Genomic DNA, 18,320 nt, shown 5'->3' on the forward strand with positions numbered 1-18,320 from the left:
TGGACGTGAGCACAGTGCCGGCGACCTTGCTCGCGTCGTGCCCCGAGTACGTCGCCGCGCTCGGGTCGTTCAACGCGGTCTTGAACACGGCGACGCTCTCGTTTGCCAAGCTCCTCGATGCGACCACGCAGACGTCGCTTGTCCAGGACATTGTCGAGCAGGGCAAGCACCTCGAGCACTTCCACGCGTACACCAACCCGGCGTCGGCCGACGCAGCGGACGAGGAGCAAGGTACACGAAACATCGTCCTTGAACGCATGGTATCTCACACGGAGGCATAGAGTTCTCGCTCGAAGCGCACACGGACCTCGGCGGCGGTCTCTTTACGTCGGCGCCCGTCTTCTTCAACGCGGAGCACCACGTGATTGCCAACCCGGACCCGACGACGGGTCTCTACATCCAGATCCAGAACAAGTGGGTGCAGCCGATCCTCAAGTCGGACGAGCTCGTCTTCATGGCCGGCGAGGGCTGGTCGCAGTGGATCGCGACCGACGACTTGGCATTCCCCGCCGTCGTCCACGCCATGCGCATGCCCCGCGACGCGTCGTCCGACATTGTCCGCGGCTTCCACGGGCGCATGCTTCTCCTCTCGGACGAGATGGTCATGCGCAACAACCACTTGCGCTTCGCCGACTTCAACGCCCGCAACACGCGCTATCTCAAGGCGCCGCTTGCCGACGCCAAGTTTCCGACGCTCGCATGTGCATCGCGCCAGCTTGTCGCATCCGACTCGAGTTGCACGCTGGGTATCTGGGCACCGGGCAATGCGAGCGCGGCCTCGACGACCTCCGACATGTGCATGTTCCACTGCAATGCGATCGGCATGCCGGAAGATACGCAAACGTGCAAGGACCTGGGCTGCGTCAAGGCGTCCGACGTGCCCAACGGCGGCACCGAATGCTGGATGGTATCTCCGTGCCTCCAACGTATCCAGTTGAAATGTTGATATGTGGATAGATTTGCGTGCAAAAGTACTCGGATGCTGAGTGCCCGGCGCCCAAGGCGCAGACGTGCAAGGACCAGAAGCTCGCGTGCGACAAGGTCGTCTTGACCAAGGCGCCCAAGACCAACGCGACGACGACGGCGCCGACGATTACGACTGCCGCGCCCAAGGCCACGTCCAGCGCAACCTCGGTCCTCTTGTCGATGGCGGCCCTTGTCGTTGCGGTCGCCGCCATCTAACGCGTCAACCAATCGAGTTAGTTTTGCCTATGGAATGACGTTTGCTCGGGTGTTCATGAGCTGGCACCGCTCAGCCAGAAAGGCCGGCCTCTTTGCTCATTGCAGCTCCATCCAGTGTAATGTACAGTGTATCACGCCATGGCATCGATCAATAACGGCAGCAGGCGCCGCACCGGAAGGCGGCAGACAGTGCACGCTGCAGCTACTAAAGGTATAATCGAAGCGAGACGAAGCCCACGAAGAGGAAGCTCGGCGACGGAAGCCCACTGTCGACTGGACTCTGGATCGGAGAAATCGGCAACACCGACGGTTACGTTAACCGTTGGAAAGACGCCACTCGATAACCGCGTTGTCTATTCCTGCTCCCCCATTCTACTAAACCCACTACTAGTACGCGCCTTGCGTGTTTTCTCTTATCAGGCGCTTCGTCCACATGTCCAGCAAGCGCGAGAGGCTACGCTACGGTGCCTATGTCATCGCGATCCTCAAGTACGTGCTCTCGGCGGCCTACTGCCTCATCCTCGGGTACCTCGTGGGCTTTTCCCTCACCACCGAGCAGCTCGCCGTCCAAGTATTCGCCGGCCCGACGCTGACGGCGCCGCTCTTTTTTTTGTATGGCTGCTCAATCTCGCGGGCATTCTGGATATTTTGCTGCCGCGCTGCTGTCGACGGCGGACCATGTCGTCGTGGCGCTGTCATCTCGAGTGGCTACCGTCGTTTGGCTTGCTCAGTGCGCCGCGGCTCGCTTTGCAAGCCTTCGTGACGGCCGCGCAGGTGCTGCAGGCGTACCACCTCAGCGAGCGCGCCGTCAACACGCGCCTCGCTACGATCAATGCCATTTTGGTCGGGGTCTCGGCGATCGCGAGTCCTCTCTTGCTCTTGTATGCAGCGTCGCACCCGGACCGAAAGCACTATTACCTCTTCTTTACAAGTCTCTCGAGCTTTCTACTCGCCACGGGAATTGCCTTTGCGTGTATCGTCGTTCCCGTCGGGTATGTGCAAGTCTATGACCTCAAGGCCATCAACTCGCTCGCGTGGGGCACCGAGTACACGCTCCTCATCCGGTACCTCGTGCCCAACTCGCCGCTGGATTTGCTCGAAAAAATGACGCTGCGCCTTGCGAGCTGGGTCAATGTCCAGCGCCTCCTTCGCGCCGTCGCACCCGACGTGACGACCACGGTGGCGGCGTCAACAATGATGAGCTTTAGCCCGCTCGGCCCGTCACTCACCGCGGTGAAGCGAGCGGTGGACCGACCGCGCCGCCGACTCCTCTTCATTTATGTTGCTTTCCACGTGCTCCTCGGCGCGACCGTTGTTATATATGCGATCGTGCACGCCTGCCGACGACCCACCTGTCCGAGCGGCTGCCGCCTCGCGACCGCGCCGTGGTTTAGCCGCGCGTGTCATTGTACCTACTACCACCTCGAGTGCTTGGACCCGGACGCTGCCGTGCAGTTATCGCCCGAATTGCTTGGCCCCGACCTCTTCCATGTGCAGTTGACCGGGTGTCGATTGGAGCACGGGTTCAATCTCTCACTCTTGGTGCCGTTTAAAACGCTCTTTGGCCTCACGATTGAGTTTTCGAATCTCACCGACTGGCCTCTCGGTCCAAACGGGTGGCCCGACCAGATCATGGCGGTCAACGTGCGCTACTCCAACCTCTCGACGATACCGCAAGCGTTGACAACGCTACCGGCGCAGTGCAAGACGCTAACCATTGCGGGAAGTGCGCACCTGGACTCGCTGCCAGCGTCGCTCGTGTCGTCGTGGCGCCACTTGGGCTCGCTAATTCTCAACAGCAACCAGTTGACCGCCGTGCCGAGCTGGCTCGATGGGCTCACGGACCTCGAGGTACTCGTGCTCTCTGGCAACCAGATCCAAGTCGTTCCCGACGCGATGCTAGCAGCGATGCCATCGCTCACCTTTCTCAAGCTCGCTCAAAACAACCTCACGGCGTTTCCTATCGACCTCTTTGCTTCGAGACCCGAGCTGGACATGGATCTGAGCAACAACCCGATCGCTCCACTCCCGAGTCTACCGACGGCGCTGATGCGCGCCATCACCTCGGGATCGGTTGTTCTGGATGGCACGCCACTCTGCTCATCGCTCGGGAGTGCTTGCAACGGCGGATGCTCGCCGATGTGCTCCCGATCCGAACTCGGCGACCGTGTGTGCCAACGCAACTGTTTTGACGAAGTTTGTGCATGGGACCTCGGAGACTGCGCGGGCGGTGGTTCGCAGTAAAGCACGCCTCTATGAATCGATGACGCTTTGAGCACAATAATGTCGTGCGCCATAATGTAAGATAGTTATGACATCGAGTGGACGAACGGACGTGTAACTACTTGAGGTGCTAATACAATTGTATGGGGGGCGTCTGTTTTAGGCATGCTTGCTGGCGTATGCCACATAATGCATACATCATGCCGCTTATAGGACGCTATATGTTTTTCGGAGCATCATATCCACATACGATTCCAAAGCTATTACTTTTACATACTTTAAATGCCATCAAGCGGATTTCATTGGTTATTTTCTGAATGTTTTTACCAATCAGATGTCATTGAGGGCCGGTGCCGCCGCCCCAGCGTTGTCGAGTGCTGCGATCGACCAAATCACGTTTCAAAATGAAATCGCTCAAACTTGGTCCATCGATAAAAGACACTTTCGAGAGCACGAAATGATATGCCCCGGTGCCGTGTGAAGTGTATAGCGAGAGAAATCGTCGAAACGGTTACATATGGCATGTGCCATAGATAACCACATCTAGCCACATTGTGGTGTATCTTCGGTCCAGCGACGCAAATCGCAAAATCCGAGGTTTATCTCACTAGGGGCGTCGTTGAAGAGAGCTTCGGGTGCATTGCCGCTTGAGAACGTGCTCGATACTGTTGGGTTTTCTTGCCTTTGAAACTCTTCGTCGTCCTTTACCTGCACCACCAGCCTCCAGGTCAATCTGCTCTAGAGTCCAGTACAACTAGTACCTTGTCTTCCAAGGAATTGTGGTCGTGTACATCTCGTGTTAGTGCTACTAAAACGTCGCTCTTTCACCAAGTTGGATGGACAAATTTCGTTCCCGTATCTACAACAGTGCATCGTGGCCGCCGCATTGGGACGATCGAAGGTTGCGAGCGCAGACAAATCTTGTCTTTTCTGATCGGTGTCCTTGCAGCCTCTCCGCAGACTGCGCTGGCTACAGAACCTAGCGCAGCTCGCGGACACGAAGTGTACTCCAACCACTGTGCAGGCATCATGCGTGTGGTATATCTCTATACATTCTCTTTTTCTATCCATATTTCTCGTACTGTCTCAATAGCGCGTCGTAATATCCAAATCTGAAATACACCGAGACGGTCGTGATGAAAACGAAGCCAATCAGCGGCAAGATCGCACAAAGATACGCGCCCAAGAGCGCCAGGATGCAGCGCAGGACGGGGATATGCTCGCCGTCGCCGTCGCCTTTGGCGTCCTCGCCGCGCTTCTCAGCGCCCTCTTCCTCCTACCGAGTCGCTACTTGCCGTACTCTGTGACCGCGTCCAGCATCGAAGTGCCTCCTGGCAAGACAGGCGGTGAGGCCATGTACGCGTACTGCTTGCACCAGCACACGGCCGCCCGCCGCGCGTCGCTCGAGGCTGCGACCACCATGACGCGGCACGCCGAGTGGCTCGTCTACATTGGCATATTGGCGTCCGCCGTGTCCAGCTACATGCCCCTTGCGTATGTTGTTTTCGGCAGCGGCAGCTTTGTGCTGTGGCACGTCGCGTCCTTCTGGCGCTGCGACGTACGCCGACGCCAGCACGACGTCGACGCTGACCAATGGGCCGCGGCGTCGCCTTGCGTGCAGGCTTTTCTCGCTCGGGCCATGCCCCCCAACGCGCCTTTGAAAACGCCGCACGCGTGGTGGTGATCAATCTATTGTCCATGTCTACCGCGTACTTGCTCGTATCCCTATGTATAAACGTGTTTTGCGTTATCTTTTGAGGCCCAAAACCCTTGCATACGTAGAGGCAAACTACCTCCTTCTACTTCGTGACTCGCTCGCTTGCTGGGCGGCGGCGGCGGCGCGGGAGCTTGTTCTTGCTCATCTTGAATCGTCGTGCGACCGCGAGGGAGGCCCATGACGACACACTTTATCTTCCAAGCGTCGTGGTCTAGAGGTACACAGGCTATCGAGGTCCTCGATCGACGCCAGCGACAGAGGTGGCGTCCGCAATTGATAATTATTTCCTATGTGTTGGCGTTGAAATCAAATGCAGCAACGACGAACACAAAGGCTTTGGATATCGCTACTCTGGAATGCGGAAGAGATGGCGTCAGCACGTGGTCGTTGCGAGTTCGCTGCATATTTCGTCATCCATCCACTCGCCGAGAGCACGCTAAATATACCTCCGAAACCTGTTTTAGCGCTGCACGTTTTGACTGAGAGTGTCCACAGCGGTGTCCTTTCGCAATACGTCATACTCGCCTGGATGATGCAACGCAATAGCCGCGTCCTCGTTGCGCCGGCGGCTGTAGCAACAGGACCGGCGCCGCCGTCGATCGAGTACACCCTGCGCCGTCCGTTCCTTATCATCAGTTTTCTCAAGTTCATTGCGTCGGGAGTCTACCTCGCGCTCGCGAGCCTGCTCATGATCACGGGGACACCCTCGACAGCGATCAAGTTTCAAGTGTACGCCATGCAGACGGCGTCGGGGCCGCTGTATGCGGCGTTCGCACTCTTGCACTTGGCGGCTGCGATCGAGATGCTTTTACCGGCGCGCTGTCGACGGCTCCACGCCGCGAGTGGCACCTCGCTTCTTCGCAAGGCGCCAACATGGCTCTCGCAATCGATTCAGTGCGTTGTCTCGGCAGTGCAACTCGTCCAGGCGTACAAGCTCAGCGCGAGTGCAGTCTCAAGCGCCGTCACGACAGCCTACTCGCTCACCCTCGTCGCTTCGTGCCTCCTTCCGCCGTGGCTCTCCTATTCGTCGCACCCGTTTGTACGGCATCACATGGCGCGCTTCTTCTGGTCATTTTTTGGTTTTCTCTTGGCCACCGGCGTCAACTTGGCCTTTTTTCTCGTACCCGTGGTCCATGTGACGTTTCAGGACAAGCGCCTCGGGTATGGCGTGGCGTGGACGACCGAGTACGTTCTCTTGACGCGCTGCTTGGTCCCTGGCACGCTCCTCGATCTCATTGGGAAGCTCGTGCTCTTTGGGATGAGCTACCTCAGCTCGCGCCAGCTCGTGCAAAGCATTTTTGCTGTCGCCGCGCCCGCTGTGCCGAGCCGACTCCTCTCGGCGCACCTGCGCACGCTGGCGTCCGTCAAGGACACACTTTCGTTCCGAAAGCCTCGGTCGCGTTGTACCCATGTCTTTTTGATGGTCCATCTTGTCATTGGCAGTATGGTGCTGGCCATGGTGTTATCGCCGCGGCCCGCCTGTCCCGCCAACTGCGAACTCGCGGTCGCGCCGTGGCTAAGGTCGACCTGTCAGTGCATCTTGTACCATTTCAACGGCCACGACAATGTGTCGATCGATGCGACGACACTCTCAAGTGAACGCTTGGGCGACCGCCTCTTCTTCTTGCATCTAACCAACTGCCCGACACTACCTGACCTGCAATTGTTGGCGCCCTTTTCCAACCTCTATGGCCTCACGATTGAATCTGGGCATGCCACGTCATGGTCAAAACGCAATGCGTCGTGGCCACCGTCGTTGATATCGCTCAATTTGCGCTATATTCCACTACGTGGCATTCCAGAAGCCCTTTTGGAGCTGCCACCCAATTTGCAAACGCTCTCAATCACGGGGTGCCTCAACATCTCGCGACTTCCCACGACGGTCCGCACATCGTGGGCGACCGTGGCGTGGTTGATCCTGAACGACAATGCATTTGATGAAATGCCGCACTTTCTCGCCAATTTCTCGTCGCTCGAGAGGCTCGTTGTGTCGACCAACCGCCTCACGACTCTACCCGAGGCTGCACTCGCATCGCTGCCGCACTTGACGCGGCTCGAAGCCGCTCAAAACAGCCTCACGCAGTGGCCAACCCACCTCATCGACGCCAAGCCCGCGCTCTTTCTTGATCTCAGCAACAATCCGATCGCTGCCGTGCCCACCACGGACGCAATCGCATCGCGATTGATTGTACTCGACGGCAGCGACTACTGCAATGCGACCCTCGCAGCTGGGTGCTATGCTGTCTGTTCCCCACTCTGCTCCAACGTTGAAGTCGGCGACAAGGTCTGTCAGCGCAATTGCTGGAACGCCGCGTGCCAGTGGGATGGCAACGACTGCGCGAACAGCGGGTCGCAGTAGTACTACAATACTGTAGTACATGTAATAGATGTCTACTTGTATCGAGCAACAGATCACAGCGCTGCTGCGACTGTGCCAACATCGCTCGCTACTACATGTGAATGTTCTGCCCATCAAGTGTTTTTGTAGCAGAGTAGTGTTGGTGCAGTGCGAGCTTCTTTGTGTTTGCGTCCCAGCGTGACACGTTACTAGCCCTACCCCTCCATGCTTGCACGCGCGCGTCGTAACACGTTCGAATTTCAATGTCACGACCTGCAGACATGTCTGTAATGAGGCAGAATCCCAGCAATCGGCACATGGGCTTAGACGAGGCCACTTTCCTAGTCTATCGTTCATCATGTCCAGACTGGGCAGAATTACATACCTACGACTCGGCGGCTGCGACTTGCGCAGCTCGTCGTCATCCAGGGAGGTAGCCGGGGCGTGCACACAGAGTCAGGGCTGTCGTGCAACAGTCGTACCATGATGGTGCGAACCAAGTTGTGTTGTTCGGCATGACTCTTTGTAGCCGCCTGTTGCTCGTGTAATATCTACTTTCAACCATCCACCAGATAAAGCCAGATGCGTGGACCGTCTCCCAACTTGAATAGTGTTAGATCATAGCCATACATTTTCTGTCCAACCTGCCTCGTACGATCCCCAAGCCGAGCAGCCATAACTGTACCAGACGCTCTGTTGTGTATTGGTGCTCGTGACGAGCACTGTCTGCCCATATCAACGAGGTACAAGTAGTAGGTAGGTTGATGTCCATATTCACACTATTTTATGTAAACTGTTTCGAAGTTCCGCTCTGGTCTACAGGTCGATTGCAAGAATGCACGTGTTGGCCATGTCACGGCCACTCTTACTGAAGATCTTTGCACCTCACAAACTCACTTTGCATTTTGCACCAACCAACAACTAACATGAAGCTCCTCTCCATCATCCTTGCGGCTGCGGTTGCTTACGCCGCCAAGTCGTGCGACAACAAGACCGACCCCCCGGCGCCGTCGAGCCTCTCGCCAACGATGACGCCTGCCCCGACGACGTACACTCCGGCGCCGACGGCCGGCCCCACGGTCGCCCCGACGAAGGCCCCAACGTCGGCCCCCACGGCGGCCCCCAACCGGGCAACGGCTCGCCGATTCTGATCAACTTGGCCGTGCCCGACCACGTCGGCGTCGACTGCCCCGGTATCAAGTCGCGCCACCCCGCTGGCACGCTCTTCTGTGGCTCGCCCAAGCCGCCGGGGGCCAACATCTACGAGCCGTCGTGCGACCAGTCGATGACGATCACGTACAAGGGCAAGAGCGTCACGTGCGTGATTTCGTTCCAGGCCACCGGTGTCGGCCTGACCACGGGCGCGTATGTCGAGATTGTCCCCGAGGCGTACAAGGTCTTGACCGGCGAGACGTACGGCGGCCAGCTCCACGGCGGTACCTGCACCGGTGTCTGCAACGTCGCCCGCTCGTAAGCACACTCTATCGCGCCCATTCTGTCGTCGATTTGTACATTAATAAAATCTTCTTGTCCACAATTAAACGTCAAAAAGCAATTGCAACCGAGATAGCACGCGACGGTTTCTATATCTCCCGTCTCTTTCGTTGAGAAGCAACTGCAACCTCATTCTTTACTGCCCGAGGCAAGGAACGTCGTCTTGGGTTGCTTAGATCAACCATGAAGGGGAGAGTTCTGTCCACAAGTGCAGCTAAAACCCATCCAACAAAAGCGCACTTCGGGCCGTTCGACCGTCTTTAAAACGGAATCGCTCGACATTTCTTCGCAGCCCCTTGCGTCCGTTTGCATGTTTTTACATCGTGTTTGTTCCAATGTCAAGATGGAACGTGGCTGCAGGTCGGGGCGCGCATCGTCGTCGTCCCAAACACAAGTGTTCTACTCGTGGCTATGTCGTCGGCGCCGGGTAGCGTCACAGAGTCTCAGAGACAGCGGGCATAGCTCCTCGAGAGGCAGCCAAAGCGACTGAGACGTGAGTTGTTTACAGCGAAACGTGAATGAGCAATGGTGTAGGAGCGATATAACTCACTAGTGTTTAAGAAAGCCGCGGTGGCAAAGACGTGTGGCTCGTTAGAGTAAGGTAGCACTTTGATGTCGCCACAGTCGAGTCCAATGATATGACAGTGCTCTACCGTTGCAATTCACTCGCTTCCTGTCCTTCCTCTCTGGAAGCTCGCCAAATCAACGGCACCGCAGCAAAGCGAGATCAAATGCAATGTGAGTGACCACGGTATCATTGCGCGTGCGGCGGCGCCGACCATTACACGCTAGTGGGATGTCCTGGGGCTATCTTGGGGTTTGTATGCGACAGCTGGTGCCGGGCAATGCAGCCGGTCGCGTTCGATTTGGAAATCCGGCACCGCGCTTGCACTCTGGCTTGCACTTGTGTATCTCATTTTCCAATTCGATCTATGAAGGCTATCTACCTCTTGAGCGCGCTTCTCGCGGTTGCGGTTGCTGACGTCAAGCAAGACTACGAGCCGTGCAGCATGCAGCACGACTACTGCGCCAAAGACAGCTGGATCTGCTGCGTTGGACCCAAGGATGTCAAGTCCGGCAAGACGACGTGCCGCCCCGGCGGCAGCGACTGCATCTGGGACTCGCCCGAGATGCGCAAGTCGGACTACTGGGACTCATCCGACTCGAGCTCCGGATGGGACTCCGGTTCAGGCTCCGATCCGTCCGATGAGCCGAGTGACGAGCCGAGCGATGAGCCGAGCGATGAGCCGAGTGACGAGCCGAGCGATGAGCCGAGTGACGAGCCGAGCGATGAGCCGAGCGACGAGCCGAGTGACGAGCCGAGCGATGAGCCGAGCGATGATCCGAGCGATGAGCCTTCGGATGATCCAACCGACGCCCCTACGGACGCCCCCAAGCCAACGCCGTCGCCGTCGAGCCAGCCGGGCAACGGGTCGCCGATTCTGGTCAACTTAGCCGTGCCCGACCACGTCGGCGTCGACTGCCCTGGCATCCAGTCGCGCTTTCCCACCGGCACACTTTTCTGTGGCTCGCCCAAGCCGCCGGGTGCCAATATCTACACGCCGTCGTGCGACCAGTCCATGACCGTGACGTGGCAGGGCAAGAGCGTCTCGTGCGTGATTTCGTTCCAGGCATCAGGCGTCGGCTTGACGACCGACGCCTATGTCGAGCTTGTCCCGGAGGCCTACGCCGTTCTCACCGGCTCGACACAGGGCGGCATCATCACGGGCGCAACCTGTACCGGCGTCTGCAACGTCGCCCGGTCGTAAACTGTAAAGTTAAGGTGCGTTCGGTTCACCACCTGCTTTCAAAGTGCGTATCGCAAATCCACACAACTTCACGTTTTCCGGAGCGCGCTTTTTGTTGCGTGGATTGCAAATCGCGTTCGGTTCATCGATGGACGCCGACTTTCGGACTTTTAGGACAACACATGAATGGCCCGCGGCGGCGGACGGCCGGCCACCGAGCGGCAACCGTGGATCATCGCTGCGATGACTATGGCTACTCCAGGAGAGCTCATGCGATGACCATTGACGCGGCGTACCATACATGCGATGCTCATACTCGTGCGCAGACTGACGGCGGCGCCCGGATGGCGCGACGCGGCGGCCTGTGCTTGGGTTCCGTGGGCTCTACTGCGTCGATCTGGAAGCTACAAGAGCGCGCTCTGCGCATGTAGTTGCAGCATGGTGGAGCGCTCCTAGCGCACCTATAGTCCTTAGGCGTCAAGCGCGTCTATGGGGAGCGGTGTGGCGCGCAGCGTCCTTGCGTTGGTTCATGTTGCACCAAGCAAGCAAAAAAGGACAGGGTGAAAATAGGACCCAAATCAGGATTTTCGGATCGAGGAAAGGATTTTTCCCAAAGCAGTGGAAAGTGCGCCCAAGGTTTGTCTCGGGATCCCGGCCGAGACGAACTTTGAAGCAGGGTTGGCAGGCGCTTCGACTGAAAAGTGGAAAACGCCCAAAATGCGAGGTGAAAAAATGGAAACCCAAAAGTCGGATATGTATTAGCTCAAGAAACTACGGAAAAGGCGCTCTTCGTTGAAAGCAAACTTCTTGTCGATGTATTGAGCGCGAAATTGGTCGTGGTACATGTCGTCCCAGTCGCTGGGCCCAAGATCTTGGGCGTAGTGTTCGCTATGATGAACCGAGCTTGCGTACTGGCCGAGTTCAGACGGTTGGTCGTCTTGGACTTGAATCGCGCGAGACGCGAAAAGCCAAGCTCAATGCCAGCCTGCGAGCACACTTGCGAGAGTCACCAGGTTCGGGCAGCCGCTTGGTCGTGCGCTTGATGAAGACCTTATTGCAGACAGTGCACTTGGTCTCAACGATGTCACGGCCGTCGGGGTACTACTAGTACGCTCTTGGCACATGCTCTTGGCCCACAGCTTTTTTAAGCTTTGGCCCACGTGAACTGCACAAGGCAGTGGTCCATCGCACTGTCGGTCAAGGGCACCGCAGGCCTTCGGAGCGCACCGAGCTAATAAAATTACAAGGCACAGTTTTTATTTTATTTACTGGAGTCTGCGTAAACAACTTGGTTTGTGTAAGAAACAATCCACTTTGCTTCAAAGGTTTATTAGCTACGTTTCATAATATTACTTACAAAGCGAGAGTGCATTTTAAAAGAGATGCCCTTAGCGCCCCAGGGCGCCGGAAAAAATGGATAAAAACAGCAAAATCGAATAAGCCTGCCCTTTGTATTTGATTTTGCTCCATGTTTCCATGTTTTTCGTTTAAAAATATCTTGTCCATTGTAAGAGTCTGAACTCTTTTTTTTACGTGCCGCAGCACTGGATTGGCCATCTCAAGGTGGCGCGTTCACGGTCGGAAGTCAGGAAGCGGTCTCCAGGCACAAGGGCGAACTAGAGCCATCCAACACAACGGTATAGTACTTCAGCAAAAAGTGGTGTTTTTGCTGAAATACCCCTGTCATTTTTGGGTCCCTCGGGTTTTCGACAAATACCAGCAAAAACAGCAAATCTGCCATCCCTGCTTTGGAAGTGTGCTCTTTTTCCGGAAAGTGCGCCAAGTTGTGCGGATTTGAACCGAATGCGCCACGCAACACATTTTTTTCGAAGTTAGTGCGTGGATGGCCTCGAAGTGTGGGAAATGTGCGCACTTTGGGTGAACCGAACGCACCCTTATACTTTGTAAACCATGCGTACAATCCACATTCACATTCAATCAAACACACACAACCCGAACCGTGTTGCCGCCCGAATGATGTCGCCGTGAGACTGCTCTTCGTCGGCTTCTCCGGCTCCTGGCCCAACACGAGTGGCCGCGACGTCACCTCGTCCCGCGGATCGCGCTCGTGCCTCCGCCTGCCTAAATCAAGTCCCTCAACCGAGTACACACAACGAAGAAAGTCCGACATTCTTATTTAGCATTGTTTATATCTATAGTAATAGAAGACCCACTTCAACAACAACGTCGCCGTGAGAGCGGCTAGCATATATCTCTCGCGGCTGGGGTCTGCGTACGGAAGCTCGTTTGCTTGGTGGCACAGCGGTCGTCCCTGACCCGGCATCGTGTCGGTTGCGCGAAAGGGCTAGGGTAGAACGCTTCGAGGAGCAGACATGTGTTTTCTGGTCGACGATCGTGCACGTGGTTGTGAAGCGGCGGTAATGCACTGGAACGCCAGCCGAGTCTCATACTGCTTGCTCGAAGCTTCTGCTGTGCATCCCACAGCTTCTCCTTGCGTGCGATCGTCGTCCAGGATTCGTGTATATAGACATGGTATTCTTGCACTCCTCTGTCGGGTGGTCCGAGTACAGGAGCCTGCGTACGACCTCGCGCGAGCTAACCCTCGGTGAGTGGGGTCCACCACGGGATGGATCTCTCCGTGCGCAGCTCGCTCCCAACGACCTAGTGCCGGTGCCAACTCCCACGCATTCAGGCGTAGCACTACGTATGCGAACTCTTTAAGTTAGTTTCTGCCAACTTCATTTCAACGCAAACACGTTTGATTGATTGATACATGGTATTGGGACCGTGCAAGGAGGAGCTCGAGTGCCGCAACGACGCACGCCAGGGCGTCCTGCAATGCCTTGATGGCGAAGCCCTCCTTCCTCATCTAGGTGCAAGGCTCGTGCTCGTAGTCGGCGCACACATCGGCTCGGAAAGCGCTTGGAAGCATGTGCAACCCTGTGACGTGCTGGACTGAGTCGAGCGGCGACAGAAGGAATGCATGAGACGTCGAGATCATGTGTATAGAGAGAGAGCTCGGCCTCTCAAGTAATAGTATAGAAATGTACTCGCTCATCGTTGCTCACACCGTTTCACTTGCGAAATGCATGCAAGGCAAGGGACCGTGTGGACCTCAAGAAGCTTCGACCGCTCGTCGACAGCCCGTCGGATCCCATGTGGTGTTAGATTGGTCACCGCATGGCGATCTTTTGACAAGCGCGTCGAGCTGGTCGTGAGCGCAGTGTCATTTTCTTTTTTCGACGCTGCCACAGATGCAGCGCCTCGTGTGCATCACTGCCTTGCTCGCGGCCGGCGCCCACGCGGCGTCCCAGCCCGCGTGGCATGTGTGCCACCGCCAGCACGACGCATGCGCCACCAAGAACTGGGTCTGCTGCGTCGGCCCTGACGACACTACGAGCGGCAAGACCACGTGCCGCCCGACGTGCGAGACGACGCCGCCCCGCATGAAGCTCACGGAAGACTGCGACGACGACGGCGACGACGACGACGACGATGATCACGACGACGACGGAGATGATCACGACGACGACGGAGATGATCACGACGACGATGGCGATGATGGCGACGATTCGGGGTCGGGGTCCGTCGATCCAAATGACGACGGGCCCTCTGACGAGCCTTGCGACGACGAGCCCTTCGGACGAGCCGTCCGATGAGCCTTCCGATGAGCCGTCCGATGAGCCCCAGTGACGAGCCTTCCGACAAGCCCAGTGACGAGCCTTCGACGAGCCCAGTGACGAGCCTTCTGTCGAACCCCAGTGAAAGAGCCCCTCCGACTCTGGCTCAGGCTCCGCCTACCCGACCGACGAGCCCTCCGACAAACCTTCGGACGCGCCCAGTGACTACCCGTCCGAAGATCCCGTCTACCCGACCGAAGACCCCAGTCCGTCGCCGTCGCCCTCCAACAAGCCGACGCTCGGACCTCGTCCCGTCACCGGCGACCTCAAGACGCAGATCATCTACCAGACGTCGGTCATTCGCGCTGCCCACGGCCTCGGCCCCGTCACCTGGAACGACGAGCTCGGCGTCAAGATGCAGGCCTGGGCCGACTCCAACCCGCAGCAGAACGGCGGTGGCCACGGCGGCCCGCCCGGCAACCAGAACCTCGCCAGCTTCATCGTCTGCAAGAGCGACTGCATGACCAGCGCCGGTCCTGCTTGGAGCTGGTACTCGGGCGAAGAGAAGCTCTGGGACTACAACTCGAACAAGAGCAAGGACGGCAACTGGATGACGACCGGTCATTTCTCCAACTCGATGGACCCGGGCGTCAACGAGATTGCTTGCGGCTACTCGACGTTTTACAACCCAACGATCGAGGCCGACGACTCGCTCGTGTGGTGCAACTACCTCGGTGGCAACGACAAGCCGATTCCGCGACCGCTCGTCGACCAAGAGGCGCTCATGAAGAAGCTTGTGTCGGCTTATTGATCGCATTTTATAGTTTTAAGTCCAAGTAATTGCGTGTGAATGTATTGGACGAAATGCCACCATCGTATACCAATGTTCACGAGGTATTAATACATAGTCCTTCAAGAAAACAATGGGATCGATTGAGGCGCCTCTCGTCTGCCGCCCATGGGTAGCGTTCCACCGAGTCAGAACGGGACGTTCTCGGGGTGCTCCACACACAAGGTTGGTGGCCACCTCTAGCAGAATTCCCGTCTCTGGCTTGAGGCTTTAGTTGAGGTGGGTTTTGCCCCGGAGGTAGCCACTAGGGTACGGCTTGGCTAACCGGTTTTTCCTCTTCACAAATCAACTGGACACGTGCAGCAACGCATCGCTATATATCCAGCGTTTCGGCCAATGGCCAAGCGCCAAAACGACGTCCGCCAATCAGATGGAGGTGTTGGTATGTCGTACCGGTTCCGTATCCGGATAGGTTTCGCGCCACGTTTCTCTATCTTTGTCTCATAGCGTCATTCTGAAACCAGCCAGCCATGGTCGCTTCGACCAAAGGCGCGACGGGCCAAGTCATCAAGGTCCACCCGCAACCGACGACCGAAGCAGCCCACCCCGAGACCCCCACCACCATCACGTGCAAGGTCAGCGACGTGGCGGTTGCCGAGGTGGCCCCGCGCGACTGCGCGACCGCGCTGCATGTCTGCTGCCACGGCCTCGTTTGCGTCATGGCCGGGCAGTACTATGGGTGGAACGCCGCCTTGGCGACCGGGTTCGTGCCCTACGTCGCGTCGCAGCTCGTCATGAGCGCCACATACGTCATCTACATGTCGTGCGCGGCCGAAATCTGCGGCAAAATCGCCTTCTCGGGTGGCACGTATGGCTTGTCGCGGGTGACCTTGGGGTACTATTGCGGCTACATGGTCGGCTTTCTCGAGCTGCTGGAATATACCGCGTCGACTGCGGTCTCAGTCCTTTTCATCGGCGAGCTCGTCACGGGCGAGCTCGGCTGGGACAAGCGCTGGGAGCCGTTGATTTGGCTCGTTTGCTATGCGTCCTTTGTTGCGTTTTACTCGCTTCCGGGACGCATCATGTGGAACGCCTCGATCGCCTTGGCGCTGCTCTGCTACGCCCCGGCCGTGCTTTACATTTTTGGGACCTTGAAATTCGCCAACCTCGGTCAATTTGGGTATTTGTTAGACCCGGTCGATAATGCCACACATGTCTGGGCCTCGGGGGATATTTCAAGTGCGTATTTCGCATGGCTGCCGTACACGACGTGGGCGTTCGCAGGTATCGAGTGTCTCTCGCTCGTGACCGATATGACGACCACGCCCAAGACGACGATTCCGCGCGGCATCCTCGGCGCGGTCGCGCTTCTCTTTTTCTCCAACGTCGGGATGGTGTGCCTCGTCCCATCGCTGCCACCAGGGATTGCCGCGGCGACAACGGCCTTGTACCCGCTCAACAACGGCCTTGCAATGGCGTACGGTATCTCCGCGTCGGTGGGTGCGTGGCTGCTCTTCCCCGCGCACATGGGCATGGCCGCGGGCTTTGTCCTTCCGTGTGGTCGACTGATTCAAGCGCTGGCCGACTCGACGCTACTGCCACCGTGGCTCGGGCTCAAGAATCTAGGACATCGCGGACTAACTCGAGCGATGGTTCTCTCGTGCGGCTTTGGCTACATTTTGTGCCTTCTGAGCTACTTTAGCCGCGAATTTTGCAGGGCGCTTCAAAATATGTTTCTTCTCGTCGGCTCCATGTGCTATGTTGCACAGCTGGTCGGCTTCATCTTGCTCCGGACCACGTACAAGGCCGAGAGCAACGGGTTCAAAGCACCTTTTGGCTTGACCGGCGCGATCTTTGCTATGGTTGTCTATGGTCTATTGGCGCTTTCAATCATTGGTGGGTTTCAAAACGATCATGGCACGGCCGGGTTTGCTGCGCTCGGCTACTGCCTCGTGCTGACGGGGTACTACTACTATGCGTGCAAGGACCGACAAACGATCTCCAAGGACGAATATGCCTCGATCTTTCGATTTACAATCATCAAATTCAACAATCTTAAACGGAAAGCGGCGCGCGAGGCCAAGCGCAAGCGACATTTCTGGCACAAGATGGCGTCGATGCTACGGTCCGCGTCGAAACAGGGCTCGACCAATCGCGTCAGCTACGTCAACGTCGGCGTGCATCAAGGAGGCCACAAGGCGCCGGCCCATCCCGCGACACGATAGACCAATATATAGAGCAGATATATGCTTGTATGTAGTATATCGTCAAAATCAGATAGAAGAAACAAACTGTGATGCATGGCAACACGAATCGAGGTACACCGCGACAACGTGCGCATTCCCAACGATTGGGAGATAGAACGATGACGCGCGTTCATCATCGCCCAGGTCGTCGGCCTCGCATTGCCTCCCGTTTAACAAACAATGTGGGCCTCTGCGACGCGGTGCGCTCCTGCCAGTGGCCGCGTTCACTATGGAAAATGCATGCAAGTCTTTTCAAAGGGTCGCGAGAGATGGCTCGTCCACCGTACAGAGCATGTGGTACCCGGGGTAGGGTAGGGTAGGGTAGGGTAGGGTAGGGTAGGGTAGGGTAGGGTAGGGTAGGGTAGGGTAGGGTAGGGTAGAGGATCACAATGCAAAAATGAGATTCTTGGATGGATGGATGGATGGATGGGTTTTGTTTGTCGCGTATCGGTCGCTTGCTATTGGTTAAAAGGTAAGATTGCGTCTTCACTTCTGTGCTATCGACAACCGACGGAGGTGACTCCACCTCATCCGGGAGCCGCGGTTCACGCCGACGTCGACGTAGCTCACGCGGTTGCTCGAGTTGAGCGACGACGCCGGCTGCAGTAGCGAGACGACTTTGGTCCATTGCGTCGATGTGCGCTGGTTCTGGTGTACCATGCGCCGCTTGTTGTTGTTGAACTTGATGATTGTCAACCGAAAGATCGAGGCATATTCGTCCTTGGAGACGAGGCAAATGGTTTTGCACACGGACTGTCGGTCCTTGCACGTAGAGTAGTAGTAGTAGACAGAGGCGGCCACAACATAAGTGAGGCACGTAAGCGCCGCGACGCCGTCATCGCCTTGGAATCCACCGAGGATCGAGATGGCAAGCATCGCAAAGCTCACAATCGCAAGGCCGGCACTGCTGATGCCCAAGGGCGATGTATACACGTGGCGCTTGGCCTTGTACGACGTCCAGAGCAAGTAGCTCCAGAGGCAGAGGATCAAAGTCGACCACT

At 57.1% G+C, this 18,320-nt stretch overlaps 8 protein-coding genes across 8 annotated transcripts in view; all 8 read left to right on the forward strand.

Annotated features, from left to right (window-relative positions):
- The window catches only part of SPRG_21127 (hypothetical protein), a gene marked incomplete at both ends in the record, with an annotated part of 1,424 nt that extends 242 nt beyond the window's left edge, over positions 1 to 1,182 (forward strand). The window contains 3 exons of the mRNA XM_012351283.1: positions 11 to 231; positions 282 to 907; positions 958 to 1,182. Of these exons, the coding sequence (XP_012206673.1) occupies positions 11 to 231; positions 282 to 907; positions 958 to 1,182 (1,072 nt within the window). The remainder of the gene's footprint in view (positions 1 to 10; positions 232 to 281; positions 908 to 957) is intronic.
- A 433-nt stretch (positions 1,183 to 1,615) lies between these two features.
- SPRG_12276 (hypothetical protein) lies at positions 1,616 to 3,430 on the forward strand (the record flags this gene model as incomplete). The annotated part of the gene is made up of 2 exons (XM_012351264.1): positions 1,616 to 1,794; positions 1,914 to 3,430. The coding sequence occupies 2 exons, from the start codon at positions 1,616 to 1,618 to the stop codon at positions 3,424 to 3,426; spliced, it is 1,692 nt and encodes a 563-aa protein (XP_012206654.1). The 3' UTR covers positions 3,427 to 3,430.
- Positions 3,431 to 4,617: 1,187 nt separating this feature from the next.
- On the forward strand, positions 4,618 to 5,089 carry SPRG_12277 (hypothetical protein; the record flags this gene model as incomplete). Its single annotated transcript, XM_012351265.1, has 1 exon — positions 4,618 to 5,089. Exon 1 carries the CDS (start codon positions 4,622 to 4,624, stop codon positions 5,087 to 5,089), a length of 468 nt encoding a protein of 155 aa, XP_012206655.1. The 5' UTR covers positions 4,618 to 4,621.
- A 565-nt stretch (positions 5,090 to 5,654) lies between these two features.
- On the forward strand, positions 5,655 to 7,481 carry SPRG_12278 (hypothetical protein; the record flags this gene model as incomplete). The annotated part of the gene is made up of 1 exon (XM_012351266.1): positions 5,655 to 7,481. The coding sequence occupies one exon, from the start codon at positions 5,655 to 5,657 to the stop codon at positions 7,479 to 7,481; it is 1,827 nt and encodes a 608-aa protein (XP_012206656.1).
- A 905-nt stretch (positions 7,482 to 8,386) lies between these two features.
- SPRG_12279 (hypothetical protein) lies at positions 8,387 to 8,934 on the forward strand (the record flags this gene model as incomplete). The annotated part of the gene is made up of 2 exons (XM_012351267.1): positions 8,387 to 8,419; positions 8,476 to 8,934. 2 exons carry the CDS (start codon positions 8,387 to 8,389, stop codon positions 8,932 to 8,934), a joined length of 492 nt encoding a protein of 163 aa, XP_012206657.1.
- A 952-nt stretch (positions 8,935 to 9,886) lies between these two features.
- Positions 9,887 to 10,723, forward strand: SPRG_12280 (hypothetical protein; the record flags this gene model as incomplete). The annotated part of the gene is made up of 1 exon (XM_012351268.1): positions 9,887 to 10,723. The coding sequence occupies one exon, from the start codon at positions 9,887 to 9,889 to the stop codon at positions 10,721 to 10,723; it is 837 nt and encodes a 278-aa protein (XP_012206658.1).
- Positions 10,724 to 13,917: 3,194 nt separating this feature from the next.
- SPRG_12281 (hypothetical protein) lies at positions 13,918 to 15,094 on the forward strand (the record flags this gene model as incomplete). The annotated part of the gene is made up of 3 exons (XM_012351269.1): positions 13,918 to 14,246; positions 14,312 to 14,424; positions 14,454 to 15,094. 3 exons carry the CDS (start codon positions 13,918 to 13,920, stop codon positions 15,092 to 15,094), a joined length of 1,083 nt encoding a protein of 360 aa, XP_012206659.1.
- Positions 15,095 to 15,603: 509 nt separating this feature from the next.
- SPRG_12282 (hypothetical protein) lies at positions 15,604 to 17,298 on the forward strand (the record flags this gene model as incomplete). Its single annotated transcript, XM_012351270.1, has 1 exon — positions 15,604 to 17,298. The coding sequence occupies one exon, from the start codon at positions 15,604 to 15,606 to the stop codon at positions 17,296 to 17,298; it is 1,695 nt and encodes a 564-aa protein (XP_012206660.1).
- Positions 17,299 to 18,320: the final 1,022 nt, after the last annotated feature.

This window comes from Saprolegnia parasitica (genome assembly GCF_000151545.1).
Source record: "Saprolegnia parasitica CBS 223.65 unplaced genomic scaffold supercont2.77, whole genome shotgun sequence".
In the NCBI taxonomy this organism is placed as follows: Eukaryota; Oomycota; class Saprolegniomycetes; order Saprolegniales; family Saprolegniaceae; genus Saprolegnia; species Saprolegnia parasitica.